At 46.6% G+C, this 15,448-nt stretch overlaps 1 protein-coding gene across 1 annotated transcript in view; it reads left to right on the forward strand.

The window, feature by feature from the left end:
• CCZ1 (CCZ1 vacuolar protein trafficking and biogenesis associated) overlaps positions 1 to 14,357 on the forward strand; it is a 32,133-nt gene extending 17,776 nt beyond the window's left edge. The window contains exons 12-16 of the mRNA XM_077758833.1: positions 3,439 to 3,472; positions 4,108 to 4,225; positions 12,300 to 12,458; positions 12,868 to 12,995; positions 14,009 to 14,357. Of these exons, the coding sequence (XP_077614959.1) occupies positions 3,439 to 3,472; positions 4,108 to 4,225; positions 12,300 to 12,458; positions 12,868 to 12,995; positions 14,009 to 14,064 (495 nt within the window). The 3' untranslated portion in view covers positions 14,065 to 14,357. The remainder of the gene's footprint in view (positions 1 to 3,438; positions 3,473 to 4,107; positions 4,226 to 12,299; positions 12,459 to 12,867; positions 12,996 to 14,008) is intronic.
• Positions 14,358 to 15,448: the final 1,091 nt, after the last annotated feature.

The following is a 15,448-nucleotide window of genomic DNA, read 5'->3' on the forward strand; positions in this document are numbered from 1 at the left end:
TGAATGGCTCAGGGTCGTGACTTTGAACCCTAATGGAAGAAATAACCTAATAGAATCTGTTGCTCATAGGATTTCCATTTTTAGAGTCAAATCAGTAGATAGAATTTTCAACGTGGTGAGAGGACATTACAGTTATTTCTTTCAAAATGTTCTCTCTTCCTCAAAACAGGTTTATTGAGATGACATTCACATACCATGTAATTTGCCCATTTAATGTGGTCAAGTTCAGTGGTTTCTAACTGCACAGTGCAGGGGTCCCCAGGATCACCCTCACTCAGACACACACTGCTGGCCCAGGGGCTCCTGGGACACCCGTCAGGCCCGGGAGTTCGCTAGAGGCCTCGGAGCGGCCGGTACCCCCCATACGGTTTCTGACAGCAGAGGAGTGCAGTGCAGGTGAGCGTCGGCCGGGGGAGAGGCATGTGGGGCAGGATCCCGGGGCCTCGTTGTCCTCTCGCGGTGGGACCGTGCACAGGGCCTGTTCCTGCCCGCGGTGACGTGGGACGTGTGTGCAGTGCTGCCATCCACGGGAGCTTGATGGGCCTCGATGTCCAGAATTCTTAATGGGCGTTGGCCCCGCAGACTCAGCTGACCGCCGGCGTTGCCAGCCTCAGTCTCCCTCCAGAGATCCACGGGTGCCGGGCGGGCTCGGGGCCCAAAGAGATGTTGGCCTGTGGTTTTCCTTTCCTTTTGACTCATCGTCTGGCTTTGCTGTCAGGGTAGAGCTGGCCTCCAGATGAGTTGGGAAGTGCCTCCTCCTCTCCTATTTTTTGGAAGACTGAAAGATTGCTCTTAGTTCTTTGAGTATTTGGTCACAATGAGGCCATCTATATCTGGGCTTTTTTCATTGGAAGTTTTAAAATGATTAGCCTCCGTACTTCTAACAGGTTTTAGCGTCTTTCTTCTGGAGTCCGTTACACTTCTAGGAATTTGTTCACGTTGCTTGTTTTTCAGTTTGTTCATATAGAATTTTTCATGGTTTTATAGCCTTAAAAATCTTATTTTCCCTTATAAGTCATTAGTTGTGTGCCCTCTTTAATTGCTCACGTTAGTGATTTACATCTCCTCTCTTTTTCACGTGGTCTAGCTGGTCCAGCTAAAGGTCTTTCAATTTTGCTCATCTTTCCAGAGAACCAGCTTTCGGTGCTTGTCCTGTTATTTTTCTATTCTTTATTTCATTTATTTCCGCTCTAATCTTCATTCTCTTCTTCTGTCAGCTTGCTTTAGGTTTACTCTGCTTTTCTTTTTTCCAAGGTCTGAGGATGGAAGTTGAAGTTTTTGATTTGAGATCTTTTTTCTTTTTAGCATATGTGTTGACGGCTCTGAGGTTGTAAAGACTGCTGCTGTTAATACTCAGGCTCCATAGATACTCCTGAAGAGAGAGTCCTCCATCTGCCATTTGCCTGTAAAACACTTTCCCTCTGGAAAGTTAAATTGCTGGTTTTTATAATCTCTTCCAATTTTGGTGTTTGACTGAGGAGAGAGTCTGTGGGGCTCCTCGTGCCACCATTTTGCACGTGCTCCCGAGTCCTGGTCTTCTGTAGACCCTGCTGGTCTGTATCTGGGGTAACCGGTGTGGTGCCTGAGACGAATATGTAGGTGACAGGGTCGGGGGGGAGGGGGACAGGACTGTCCATCAGCTGCCAGATGTTGGGAGAGTGGTGCTCTGTCGTGTTCATTATGCCATTCTCTGTGCTTTTCTGTGTATTTGAAGTTCAAGTTCTTAACCAGAGGCTTGCAAGGCACATTTGAAAAAACCAACCCATGAGGGGTCACCTATGCAAATCCCTGCAGGAACCCTGCAGGTGGTGGACGTGAGGGAAGCAAGTGGATGGGGCTTCAGTGTGCAGGTGCTGTGAAACCGTCGCACGTGTCACAGCGAGGCCAGCGGCCACTCCCATCCACTGGATGGCACCTTGGAAATGCACAGCTGGTCCCGGGTGGCCTGATATTTCAGGAGAGGCTGGATGGTGGATAGAATTTTGGTAGAAAACTAGTTGGCATCGAAGTCAAAATTACACAGAAGGAAACATCTATTGGATAGAACTCACCTATGAGTCCCCAGTTTTGCTGTCTGTTTATAGGTGGGTGATCATCATGATTCGGTTACAAAGCGGTGTAGACGTTCTCAGGCATGACTGTAGAACTCGAGTTGCAGCTGCTGGAGGCCAGGAGGTGGATGTGGGGAGAGGTGCAGAGATGAGGAAGATAAGTGTCCTTGTTTAAAAAGCAGCATTCCAGGGCACTTGGGTGGCTCAGCCAGTTAAGTGTCTGTGGTTCAGGTCATGATCACAGGTCATGAGTTTAAGCCAGACGGGCCTCTTCAGATCATGTGTCTCCCTCTCTCTGCTCCTCCCCTGCTCACACTCTGTCTCTCTCTCAAAAACATATAAAACATTAAAAGAAATTTTTTAAAAAATGCAGCAATCCATGGGTTGTCTGGCTGGCTCAGTCAGTTGAGCATGTGACTCTTGATTTTGGCTCAGGTCATGATCTCATGGTTCATGAGATTGCGCCCCGCGACAGTCTCTGCTCTGGCAGCACAGAGCCTGGTTGGGATTCTCCCACTTTCTCTGCCCCTCCCCCACTAGCGATCACACCCCCCCCCCAATAAATTTTTAAAATTGTAAGTAAATAGCAATCTAGGAGTTCATACCTGGGGCTGTGGTGTGAGAAATGGGCCATTTGGGGCTGTAAGGTGACCAGTGGACAAACTAGAGTGGCTCTGAATGGCAGGGAAGAAAAGGAAGGCCGGTGAGGGGATATGAGTAGGGAACCACTGTGACGTCTGAAGGGCACAGCGGTAGAGCCACAGCAGCTAAAACGGTCAGAAGTGGCTGCCTGGAGGCGCAGGCCTCCAAGATTGCATCTTTGTGTAGCTGTTCTACCACCGCGCTGTGATAAATGGAAACATTTTTGGTTATTTGATTTCCAGTCTGGCTACTGTAGCCAGTGTCATAACTGCAACATTTGCTGTAATCAAAAGGGAGACAAGGAGACATTAATTTGCTGGTTTTTTTTAACTGTATTCATGAAGATTTTCAAACATACACAAAAATAGAGACGAGAATAATGACTCCCCAGGCACCCATCATGCAGCTTAATTTAATTAACAGGATGCTAATCTTTCATCTGTCTTCTCTGCATGTTTTTTGCTAGAGCATGTTTGATCCTGTCATTTCACTCATAAAAGCTTCAGTTTGCATCTCTAATAAAGGCGCCTGTTTTCACATAACCACTGTGTTATTAGCACTGCTGATACTTAATATCACCTGATACCTATTCTGTGTCCACATTTCTCCAGTTAACCCCCCCACCCCCCACCCCCCCAAAAAATCACATGATTTAAGTGAAGATTCAGACAGGACCACTGCATTTGGTTATTGAAGTTCTTTTTTGGCGCCATTTTGTAATCTGTGGCTTGTTTTCTCTCCCCAGGCCATGAGTGCAGCCGTGTGCTTTATGATTGATGGTAGGTACCCACCGTATCTGACTTTAGCTTGAGTAGATAAGCCTTTTCTCTTTATAATTTGCCGTGTTCCCTTCTTAAACAATAACCGTGTTGTCACAGAGGCACCTGTAAGCACGGCTCCCCTCTGTGATCTCTGCCCTGGTAACTAGCTCATGCTCGTATTTGTGATGTCCTAGGCTTCCTGCTTCCTAGCAGCAGGCCCTGGACACCTTTCTGTGCCTCCCTGCCTGTGACATGTTAACAAAAAGACCTTTTGCACAGAGGAATTCATTGAGGTAATGTGTGTAAAGCACCAGATAGCACCTGGGACGTGAGAGCCACATAGTGTTTGTTAAGTATTTGAGCTTCTTAGGTCTACCTGGAGTAGGCCGCCCATTCACAGCCCCACAAGGTGTGCTTAAATCACTATTCACAGTGAGACACGTTTTTGACTCTTTTTCACCTTAAGTAGAACTAATTTTGACTCTTCTCTTTCTCTTCGATTTGGGTGTGGAGGGAGATCCAGTCATTTAATTGTTTGATTTTCCAGATCAGGAACGTATTCACAGGAATACTGTGATTAAGACAGTTAGATGAATATTGAGCTTTTCAATGCAAAGAATTGTAACACAGCTGTTTTTTAAATCACCCGTTAGCATCTGTACAGCCTACGCTGGATTTTTGCCGAAGACTAGACAGTATTGTTGGGCCCCAGCTCACAGTGCTGGCATCTGACATATGTGAGCAGTTTAACATCAACAAAAGAATGTCTGGGTTTGTACTTTGTTTCATGTTTACTCTCTAGCATTTAACTGGTTTGGGAAGAATAAGGGTGGCTTTTATTTAAGAATACGGGTGGTATCATCATCTGTGTTTTCTCTGAACCTAGAGAAAAAATCAGTCCCATCTGCAAAGCTCCCTGGAGAGCGTTCCTAAGCTTTTCTGCTCCATGACGGTGGATGGTGGGCGGGGGGGGGTGCTGATCTTCTGTGGACACATTCCCTCAGCTCTCCGCTGACTGTGGCATAAACGTACAGGGTTCGGCATGCTGGCTGTGCCTGTGGGCTGGACCTCCTGAGGCCCACCTCACACCCCCTTGACAAGCCCCGGTTGTGAAATTCACATAGCCAGCAGGGTTATGCCTCATGTGGACAGAAAGCACACTGCCTCTCGTGCGGAAACGTGTGAGGTGAAGGTAGCTGCGATGTAGGCACTGGGCCCAAGTCTCATGCCGTGTGCAGGGCTCTCACTCAGTGTGGGGAGACTCATATTCAACTCCTCTTAGCTCTGAGAACACTGGAGGGTAATTGAACCTTCTCCTTCTCTCTCATTGTAAGCTCAGATCGCTGGAAAGATTAAGTGAGCTCAGGGGAAGTACTTGGAGAAACAAAAGCCCTCTTTGTATGATGTCCTGCATATTTAAGAAGGTACTAATGTGTGAATTTACGTGTTTACAGGGATGCCCTGCTGGGTGTGTGGTCTTAGGGAAGCACCAGCCTGTAGAGCGGTCCCAGACAGGGCAGGTGGAGGCCTGTGTGGCCGTGGTGTGTGCGTGTGGGTTGTTCCCGGCCGCAGCTTACTTGGCATGAGAAAAGATCAGGCTGAGAAGTGAGTGCACCCGCCCGCTCTGCATCTTGCGGCACCGCGCGTTGTTTAAGTCTTTCACCATGAAACTTCCAGATTGTCTTTTCTGAAGGCAGCAGCAGTGAGTCAGGTCTGTTTGGTATCGTGCAAGATATGAACTGTGGAGTGGAGAGAGGGAAGGTGTGGTTCTCTGCTTCCCTAAGGCCCTGGGACACTGCTGGGCACGTCTGCCTGTGCTTTCCACGTGACGCCTGCCAAGTAACTCGGCGACAGACATGAGAAGTGGTCCTGCTGTCGGGCGCCTTCTGTCCTGTAAAGAAGGTTAACTGTCCTTGGGGATGTACCAAAATCACACCCATTTTTCTCTTTGTATAACTTTGGTTTTGCTGGTTTTTGTAATATATAATTGGAGATTTATATTTAGTTCATTTAATTAGTCATTTCCATTAGATTTTTTTTTTTACAAATAGTTTATTGTCAAATTAGTTTCCACATAACACTCAGTGCTCATCCCCACAAGTGTCCTCCTCCATGCCCATCCCCCCTCCCCCCCACATCCATCAGTCCTCAGTTTTTGTCAGCATTCAAGAGTCTCTCATGGTTTGCCTCTCTCCCTTTCCCCCCCCATTTCCGCCCTTCTTCTCCCCCTTGTTCCTCCGTCAAGTTCCTCCTAATCCTCCTATACGTGCAAACATATGATATTTGTCCTTCTCTGCCTGACTTATTTCGCTCAGCATAACACCCTCAAGGTCCATCCACGTTGCTACACATGGCCAGATTTCATTGTTTCTCATTGCCATGTAGTAGTCCATGGTATAGATAAACCACATCTTCTTGATCCATTCGTCCGTTGATGGACACTTAGGCTCTTTCCATGTTTTGGCTATTGTGGAGAGTGCTGCTATGAACATTGGGGTACATGTGCTCCTATGCCTCAGCATTTCTGTATCCCTTGGGTAAATTCCTAGCAGTGCTGTTGCTGGGTCCTAGGGGAGTTCTGTTGTTAGTTTCCTGAGGAACCTCCACACTGTTTTCCAGAGGGGCTGTACCAGTTTACATTCCCACCAACAGTGTAGGAGGTTGCCCGTTTGTCCACATCCTCGCCAGCATCTAGAGTTCATTTCCATTAGATTTTTGTCTTCAGTGTCATATTTGTGGCTTTCCACCCCAGTATCCTAAAAATGGGCCAGTTGGGAGGACACCTGGGTGGCTCATTTAGTTAAGCATCCAACTTTTGATTTCGACTCAAGTCATGATCTCTTGGTTTATGAGTTTGAGACCGATGTGGGGCTCTGTGCTGACAGTATGGAACCTGCTTGGGATTCTCTCTCTCCCCCTCTGTCTCTGCCCCTCCCCTGCTCACTCACTCGCTTGCTTGCTCTAAAAAAATAAACTAAAAAAAAAGTCATTTTTATCCCCAGTACTTTGATGATTTAATCTTCTGTGTTTCAATCTTTAATTCACCTGACAGTTTTAAGGGCCAGAGGAAGGAAGATACTTTCCCCCAAGTTGATAGTTTCAAGAAAGGACAGGGCCTTGGATATTACTAATTATCTAATTTCATTAGAAAGCAGTCTTCTCTCTCATACCTTATTAGAAAAATTTCCAGACATAGAAAGGTTGAAAAATGACACAGTGAACGCACACGCAACCCCCTATGTAGATTCCACAGTTAGCACTTGGCCGTGTTTGGTTTAGCACAGCTCCGTCTGTCACGGGGGACGGGTTTTGACAGTTACCAGAACACCGTGTAGTATCAGCAGCGCCTGGAAGGTGGGGCACCTGGAAAGCTTGATGGTAAAGCATACAACTTAGGGCCATTCCCAAGCACCAGGGTCTCCAGAGGCATGTTGTTTTTGACTTTGAAAGTTGACCTGGGGCGCCTGGGTGGTTCATTTGGCTAAGCATCTGACCTTAGCTCAGGTCATGATCTCATGGGTTTGTAAGTTCAAGTCCCACATTGGTCTCTGTACTGTCAGTGCAGAGCCTGCTTCGGATCCTTAGTCTCCCTCTCTCTTCGCCTCCCCTGTTTGTGCTTTCTGTCTCTCTCTCAAAAATAAACCTGTAAAAACAATTTTTTTAAGTTGACCTTAGAGTTGCTCTGGATGCATCTGAGGTTTTATATGTAAGTGGCTCTCACTTGCCAAACCATAAGTATCAGCTGACAGAAGGAAATGCTTTTGAGTACAAAAGATAAAGCGCTCTTCTTCTGGAAATCTTCCTGACCCAGATCTGATCCTTTTACTGGCCAGTCCCAGGACCCGGAAGAAGGGAGGCAGGCCTGAGGGAGGCGAGACACCTCTGCATCGGCTCCTCCAGGCCATTGCTGGGACATGGGGTGTTGTGTTCAGTGCCCAGCTGTCCTGAGCCCAGGACAGGCCAGCACCAAGACCTCCGTGCCTGGCTCTTCTCTCAGCCCCACCCCCACTGGACAGCACCCGGGGGGCTAGCTCAGGGCGTAGCATTCAGTGTCGAATCCCTACACAGAAGCTACAGTTTGTAATGCTCTTTATGAAATTGAGGTCACCCCTTGAAAGAATGGCACGAAGTAGGTTTGTTTGGTCTTTGGTTTCTTTTTCTAATATTTATTTTTAAGAGAAAGAGTGTGAGGTGGGGAGGGGCAGAGAGAAAGGGAGACACAATCTGAAACACGCTCCAGGCTCTGAGCTGTCAGCACAGAGCCTGACTCGGGGCTTGAGCTCAATGTGCCATGAGATTATGACCTGAGCCGAAGTCGGACACTTAACTGACCGAGCCACCCAGGTACCCCAAATCTTTGGTTTCTACTTTATGACACCTCAACCTTTTTCTACTCATGGACCTACAGTTCAATTATTTTAAATCTTTTTTGAGAGTAATTTATGTCCTTAGTTTTTTAATTCAAAAATATAAATACTGTATCTTTTTAGACTTGTACACATATGTAAACTGTGGCATACACAGTGTTCCTCACTGATGGGTTTTTTTTAAATGTCTATTTATTTTGAGAGAAAGAATCCCAAGCAGGCTCCACACTGTCAGCGCAGAGCCTTATGCAAGGCTTGATCCCACAAACTGTGAGATCATGACCTGAGCCAAAACCAAGAGTTAGACACTCAACTGACAGAGCCACCCAGATGCCCCTTTACTGATGGGTTTTTTAAAATAGATCATGCTGTAAATCTGTAGCTTTTAAAAACTATGTGGCATGAACATAATTTTAAACCAACAAATATGGACCTGCCTGTTCTGTTTCATGGCTTCTCGGTACTTAATTGGATAGATGCGTTCTGTTTGTTTAGCTGCTGTTCGAGTGATAGGTAGTTGCTTCCGGCTGGTAGCATTCAAATAGGCCTGACATCTACTCATCCTCTTAGATGTCTGAAGAGTGGAGGACTGGGGCAGAAGGAATGCTCAGTGACAGCCATCTCCCACAAGGGGCGGTGCCACATCTTCAGGTCTGCCAGCTGATGCTGAGGTTGACGTTTCTGTCTCTTCCACAACTTGCCCGGCTGGGTCCATTGGCTCTTCCCAATGAACTGCTTTATATCTTTTCTTTTACGTCAGTGCTCTTAACGTAAGATTTCTACTTCAGTCATATCATATATGTTTTTCTAACTTTGGTTTTACTGTTTTTTATAATTTGGGATTTATACATGGTCAGTTTTATTAGTCATTCCCTTTAGATTTCTGTTTTCACTCTCATGCTTGCAGCTTTCCACCCCAGTAGCCTAAAAGTGTGCTGTTTCTATCTCAAGTACTTTTATGGTTTTATCTTCTGCGGCTCAGTATAATTCACCTGGAAGGAATTGATTTTTTTAATATAGTTTATTCAAATTGGCTAACATACAATGTGTACAGTATGGTCTTGGTGTGGGGGGTAGGTTCTCGTGGTTCATCACTTACATACAACACCCAGTTCTCGTCCCAACAAGTGCCCTCCTCAGAGCCCATCGCCTATTCCCCCCTCCACACCCCACCTACACTCAGTTTGTTCTCTGTATTTAAGAGTCTCTTATGGTTTGTCTCTCTGTTTGTAACTATTTTCCCCTTCCTTTTCCCCATGGTCTTATGGGGAAAGTTCTCCAGTTTGCCCTATGAGTGAAAATATATGATATCTGTCTTCCTCTGATGGACTTACTTCACTCCGCATAATACCTTCCAGTTCCATCCACATTGCTGCAAATGGCATGATTTCATTCTTTCTCATTGCCAAGTAGTATTCCATTGTGTGTATAAACCACATCTTCTTCATCAGTTGGTGGACATTTAGGCTCTTTCCATAATTTGGCTGTTGTTGAAAGCACTGCTGTAAACATTGGGGTACATGTGCCCCTATGCATCAGCACTTCTGTATCCCTTGGATAAATTCCTAGTAGTGCTGTTGCTGGGTCATAGTGTAGATCTATTTTTAACTTTTTGAGGAACTTCACACTGTTTTCCAGAGGGGCTGCACCAGTTTGCATTCCCACCAGCAGTGCAAAAGGTTTCCGTTTCTCCATATCCACGCCAGCATCTGTTGTCTCCTGAGCTCTTAATTTGACTCTCTGACTGGGGTGAAGTGGTATCTCAGTGTGGTTTTGATCTGTATTTCCCTGATGATGAATGATGTTGAGCATCTTTTCATGTGTCTGTTGGCCATCTGGATGTCTTCTTTGGAAAAGTGTCTATTCACTTCTGCCCATTTCTTCACTGGATTATTGTTTTTCGGGTGTGGAGTTTGGCAAGTTCTTTATAGATTTTGGATACTAACCTTTTATCCAGTATGCTATTTGCAAATATCTTTTCCCATTCTGTCGGTTGCCTTTTAGTTTTGTTGTTTCCTTTGGTGTGCAGAAGCTTTTTATCTCGATGAGGTCCCAATAGTTCATTTTTGCTTTTAATTCCTTTGCCTTTGGAGGTGTGTCGAGCAGGAAATTGCTGTGGCTGAGGTCAAAGAAGTTGTTGCCTGCTTTCTCCTCTAGGGTTTTGATGGTCTTCTGTCTCACATTTAGGTCTTTGATCCATTTTACCTGGAATTTTTAAGCACTAGAGGAAGGGCTCTAACTTAAGATATTTTCCCCCAAATTGAGAATTTTCTGAGTCTGAGGTATTCATTTCTATTTCATGTATGTCTCTTCATTAGCCAGTTCTGATACTAAATTTGAAAAGGTGTGAGGAAGAGGAGGTACAGAGGTGTTAGAAAAGGAGACCCTGGGGGCACCTGGATGGCGCAGTCAGGTAAGCTTCTGACTCTTGATCTCCGTNACTGTGAGATCATGACCTGAGCCAAAGTTGGACACTTAACCGACTGAGCCACTCAGGTGCCCCGAAAATCTTTTTTTAAAAAATGAGTGGACATACAAACTGAGACAGTAGAATATAGCCACGTAAGACAGGTCCCACCTTTCTGTGTTCTTCGTTACTGTGCTGTGGTCTCATCAACCTAACCTTGTAACAAACCATCATGAAATCTGTAGTATTTCTCTGGGTTTGGTGTGTTTTACAATTGATGTCGTTAAGTGTACACAGTGTATTCTTTTTTAAGACGGCAAGAAATTTGTGTTTCTGTGTTTAGGAGGGGAAATGGTTTGGTGTCTAAAAGGAGTCCAGCTCTCTGGAAAAGATACAAGCTGACCGTGGCTCCTGCTCCTTCAAAACGAGTGCACCGTTCGTCAGATGGTCCTTGTGGTGTAACTAAGAAGCCTGTAGGGTGGACGTTGTCCTTGGTTTCACTGTGAGCAGGTCTCTCCTCCTGTCATCAACAGTACAACTTAGTAGTGAAAGAGCAGGTAGCAGTGTTTCTGTTTCTGTTCTTATGTTCTCCTCGCCGAAGGCAGAGTGGAAAGAGGCCACATCTGCCCCCGTCATAACCACTAAACATTGGCTCATGTGAATCTCCATCGGGGGTGCCAAAGAAATCGTTGAGGTTTTCTGAGAAGGGCATTTTAGACATTCCAGATGAGGGAAACATGGAGGCCACGGAGAGCGTTTCGGGGTTAGAGGAGCCAGAACTGTAGTCCCGATCGAGGTTGGGTGGCAGTTTGTCTACCCACACAACTAAATCCACAACTCTTGCTAAGCATCTTTGAAATGTTTCGTCTTTCCGGTGTTTCTTGGGGTTATACTTGCTCTTATAGTTTTAGGGACTGACTGAAAACATATTCTGGTTTTATAAGAGTTCTCTCTTCATTTTCCTGGAAACTAAGCCATCCACATTCTTTCTTTGCCTAGATGTAAAGTAATACAATAGTAACCCACTTGTCCGGAGGTCGGATTTCCGGCACCCTCAGCCCAGCAGAACATGGCTGCTAACCCTGAAGTAAGCGGAGAAGGCTTCCGAGTCCCCCAGTGGCAGGGCTGCTCAGGCTGTCCCCAGACCCCAGAGTGTCACTTACGTAAGGGTGCAGTGAGAGGGAGGGCGGGGGGTCCCAGGAGCTGAGGCCTAGCTGTCGGAGTGATTCCCTGAGGAGTCGGGTCTCTGACTTGGGAGGTGGCGTAGTAGCACTGTCCAGTCATTCCAGACAATAAGAGATGCATTCCAATCAGAATACTCCTTACTCTTCAGCAGAAGTGCCGGATACGTCTTAGAATGGTCTCCATGTAGGGCGATGAACGCTTTGCGACTCAGACTGGCAAACTTCAATTCTGTGGCAGATTAAGTGCAGGGAGCACGTTCGTTCCCCGACACTGAGGGCTGAGTGGGCTGTTGCTCCTACAGCGGGTTAGCAAACAGCTTCTGCAGAAGGCCACGTAATGCATACTCCAGATCCTGGCAGCTGAGTATCTTGCAAATACTCACATGTTGTTTAATTGTGAAAACGGCCATAGACGATACCTGAACATACGGGTGTGGCCGTGTTCCAATAAAACTTTATTTTTAAAATGGCCACATTTGGTCCCAGGGCCACTCATGTGTTTCCTGACCCCTCTGCTAGAAGACAAGATGGCCTGTATTTAGGTTGCATTTGTTTTCAAAAAGGCAAAATCAGTGAATAATCAAGTGATTGCCATTTCCAAAGCACTGTTATTGGGGAAATCATCACAAAATGGTTATAATACTGATTTTTCAAACCCTAAACTTCAGCTTTCTGGAAAATTGCAGAATACCTCATAGATATCAAAGAAGTTACTAGGGAATGAAGAGCCTGTTACATCCTAACTGAGATTCTTGATTTGAAGGCCCAGCCATTGAAAATACTAGGCCTCACTTAGCCACATGGATTTAAGCTTTTAACAGCGTAGTTGTATTATTTGGAGAATTACTCTTTGAGACTGTTATCATTTTGATGACATGTTTTCACAGGTCTGAAAAAGAACCCCAGTTTAAGTTTATCTACTTCAACCATATGAATTTAGCAGAGAAAAGTACGATTCACATGAGGAAAACCCCGAGTGTGTCGCTCACATCCGTGCATCCGGATTTGATGAAGATTCTGGGGGACATCAACAGTGACTTTACTAGGTAATTCTAACAACTTCTCAAAGCAGGTGTCCCCTTTCTAGAGAGGAGAGATGTTGAAGGAACCCTCTTCAAAGCCGAGCCGCCCAGAGCCGCCTCAGAGGCCCCACTTGTGGACAGATCACTAGGCCCCCAGGCCACTGGCTACTTGCACAGACTTTTCAAATGGCTAGTTTCCTTTTTTCTTTTTCTTTTTTTTTTAAACGTTTGAGAGAGAACATGTGCAAGCCTGGGGCCGGGAGNCGCTGACAGACAAACCATACTGTGAGATCGTGACCTGAGCCAAAATCAGGAGTTAGCAGTGAACTAAGCCACCCAGGCGCCCCTAGTTTCTGGATTCTTAGCTGAGAGTGTGTTTGGTGCTCCAGCTAAACAGCTGACAAACTTGCATGTTGGAACGCGTGCCTTGCAGGGTGGACGAGGACGAGGAAATCATCGTAAAAGCAATGAGCGACTACTGGGTGGTCGGGAAGAAGTCTGACCAGCGGGAGCTGTATGTTATCCTGAATCAGAAAAATGCAAACCTGATCGAAGTAAATGGTAAATAGACCCCGGCCGGGGAGCGGAACTGCAGCCCCGTCTGTGTGCTCTGAGACCCACTAGGGAAGGGACATGACTGTCAGGGTGTCAAAGGAAACCGTCCTTTGATCCGTCCTGTGTTCTCCTGAAGCCCAGTTCCTTGCAAAAGTTGTGAAAAAGTCCCTGTATTTTGGGAAAGTGGGCAGTGGCCAGAGGAAAATTATTTTCTCTAATGAGCTAAAAGAAAAAGAAATCCCAAGGCTTCATAGGCTGTGTGTACAGATGTCTCCTTCGGTTCCCGGTGACCAGAGACCCACCCACAGCAGAGCGGGCCGGCTCACTGGCAGTTTCCAGGCCCCCTCGCGTGCGCTGTGGTTCCCGCAGTGACCTTGGCTGACGCTGACAGCTTTTGCCCTGGGGCGGGTCCCCTCTGTGGCATCTGGCTCCCTTGTGCCGCATGCAGCCTGGAGCAAGGAGTGGGCCGTCTGGGGGAGCGCCGTGCATAGGAGGACAGTTAGTGTGAGGTTGCACTCCCCACACACACCCACTGGGACACTGTACGGTTCTCTCCTGTCAGCATGAGTAGTGACACAGGTGCCCATTAGAAACCTCAGGGAGCGCCGCCCCTTGCAGTGGGAATTGAGCGGTGTCAGGCTGGCCCCGCCCCTGCAGAGCACTTGACTGACAGCCTGGGCGGCAGCTCCGGTTTCTGGGCTGTTGTACCCAGTGGCCCCACGTTTTAGACATTGGACTCCAGCCCCCTAGCTGGCGGGTGCCTCAGGCGCTTGTGAGGCAGTCCGGCACCTTCCCCAGGCCGGAGGAGCGCACATGGTTTTGACACAGCACTGACACCCCAGGGCACATGAGGCTTTTGTCCCCTGTCTCTTGCCCAGGCTCAAGACTGAAGGTCAGCAAATGCAGCCATTTCCTCACAGCTGTATTCCAGAAGAGCTTAAGGGACCAGTCTGCGTGTCTGTAGCATAGACCCTTCTCAGTGGAAACCTATTTCTCACCCCCATTTCTGTTTTCTGCAGAAGAGGTGAAGAAACTGTGTGCGACGCAGTTCAATAACATATTCTTCCTGGACTGACGGATAACGGCTCGCCGGAACGTCTTGTAAAAATCAACTCCGCAGGCATTCTGTTTACCCCTGCAGGTTTTCGGTCATATTATTGACTGACTTAATGACAATAGTAAAGCAATACTTGCTTTGAAGAATCAAATTTCTACTCAGTCTGATGATCCCCTGGGGTTTTTAGATTTTAAATATTTATGTGGAAATAATTAAAGGTAGTTGGCTACATCTCCCATCATTCCATTCTTTTGAATTATGTGAATATTTTACTGGAAAATAAGACTAATAAATTGTTAAGGTTTTTACAATTCTGGTTTTGCTTTGAGTCTCTCGCTGTTGGCTGTTTGCAGCCCACTCCACCCCATGGGCCCCGGCTCCGGCTCATCCTTTGGATTTTCTAGCCGCTAGAGCTTCCCAGAATTCAGGTCCCTCCCCATCACTAGGCCTACAGTGGCAAACTCTGAGCCATTTGCCCAGAGTAGTTGTGAGACCTTGGTTTTTCCTGAGTACTGATGTGATTTTTAGACCGTGTATCATAGAAAGGACCTCAGTGAAGTGCCCCAGCCATGGTCTCAGCGTAAAGCGCCTGCACTTGTCATGTAGAAGTCCCACATGGCCACAACTGCCTGCATCTTCACAGCTGAGACAGAACTTGACTGGATTAAATTTTTTTTTTTTAATGTTTATTTTAGATACAGATTGTGAGCAGGGGAGGGGCAGAGAGAGAGGGAGACACAGAATCCGAAGCAGGCTCCAGGCTCTGAGCTGTCAGCACAGTGCCTGATGCAGGGCTTGAACCCACAAACCATGAGATCATGACCTGAGTTAAAGTTGGGCACCTGACTGGGCCACCCAGGTGCCCCTGGATTTTATTTAACTATTGGTAGTCTGGACACCCCAGTTTAGGGGGAAACTAGCCAGGCAGGGTCTGGGAAAACTGGTACCACCCTAGCTCCATAGGGTCTCTCACTGTTTGCCCTCACGCAGCCCGCATGAGCCCGCTACGTCAAGGCCGGAGGGCGGATGACTTCTTGTCCATCTGGAACACACTTGTCGTTCCTGTGTCTTACGTAATTTACAGTTTCATTATGAAATCCTGAATCACTCTTAACCCTTGAGCTACTTGAGGTTGTGTTTTAGTTTCCGGCGATGGGCTTCCTGTATTGTGCTTTCGTTGCTGACTTAGTAATTGTAGCACAATGACATCATCCTCTCGAATGTATCCTTTGAAGTTGTACTTTTCACCATCAAATGCAGTCCATCTTTATTCTCTTTTGCAGTCTTGTTTCTGTGTGTTCAAAGTTTTTAGTTTCCTTGCTTAAAATATCTATCCCCACTAAATTTTTGTCTTTTTGATCTGTTTCTTTGTAATTCTGCCAGCTTTTGCAAGGCTACTATG

This window comes from Crocuta crocuta, unplaced genomic scaffold, assembly GCF_008692635.1.
Source record: "Crocuta crocuta isolate KB4526 unplaced genomic scaffold, BGI_CrCroc_1.0 scaffold273, whole genome shotgun sequence".
Lineage (NCBI taxonomy): Eukaryota > Metazoa > Chordata > Mammalia > Carnivora > Hyaenidae > Crocuta > Crocuta crocuta.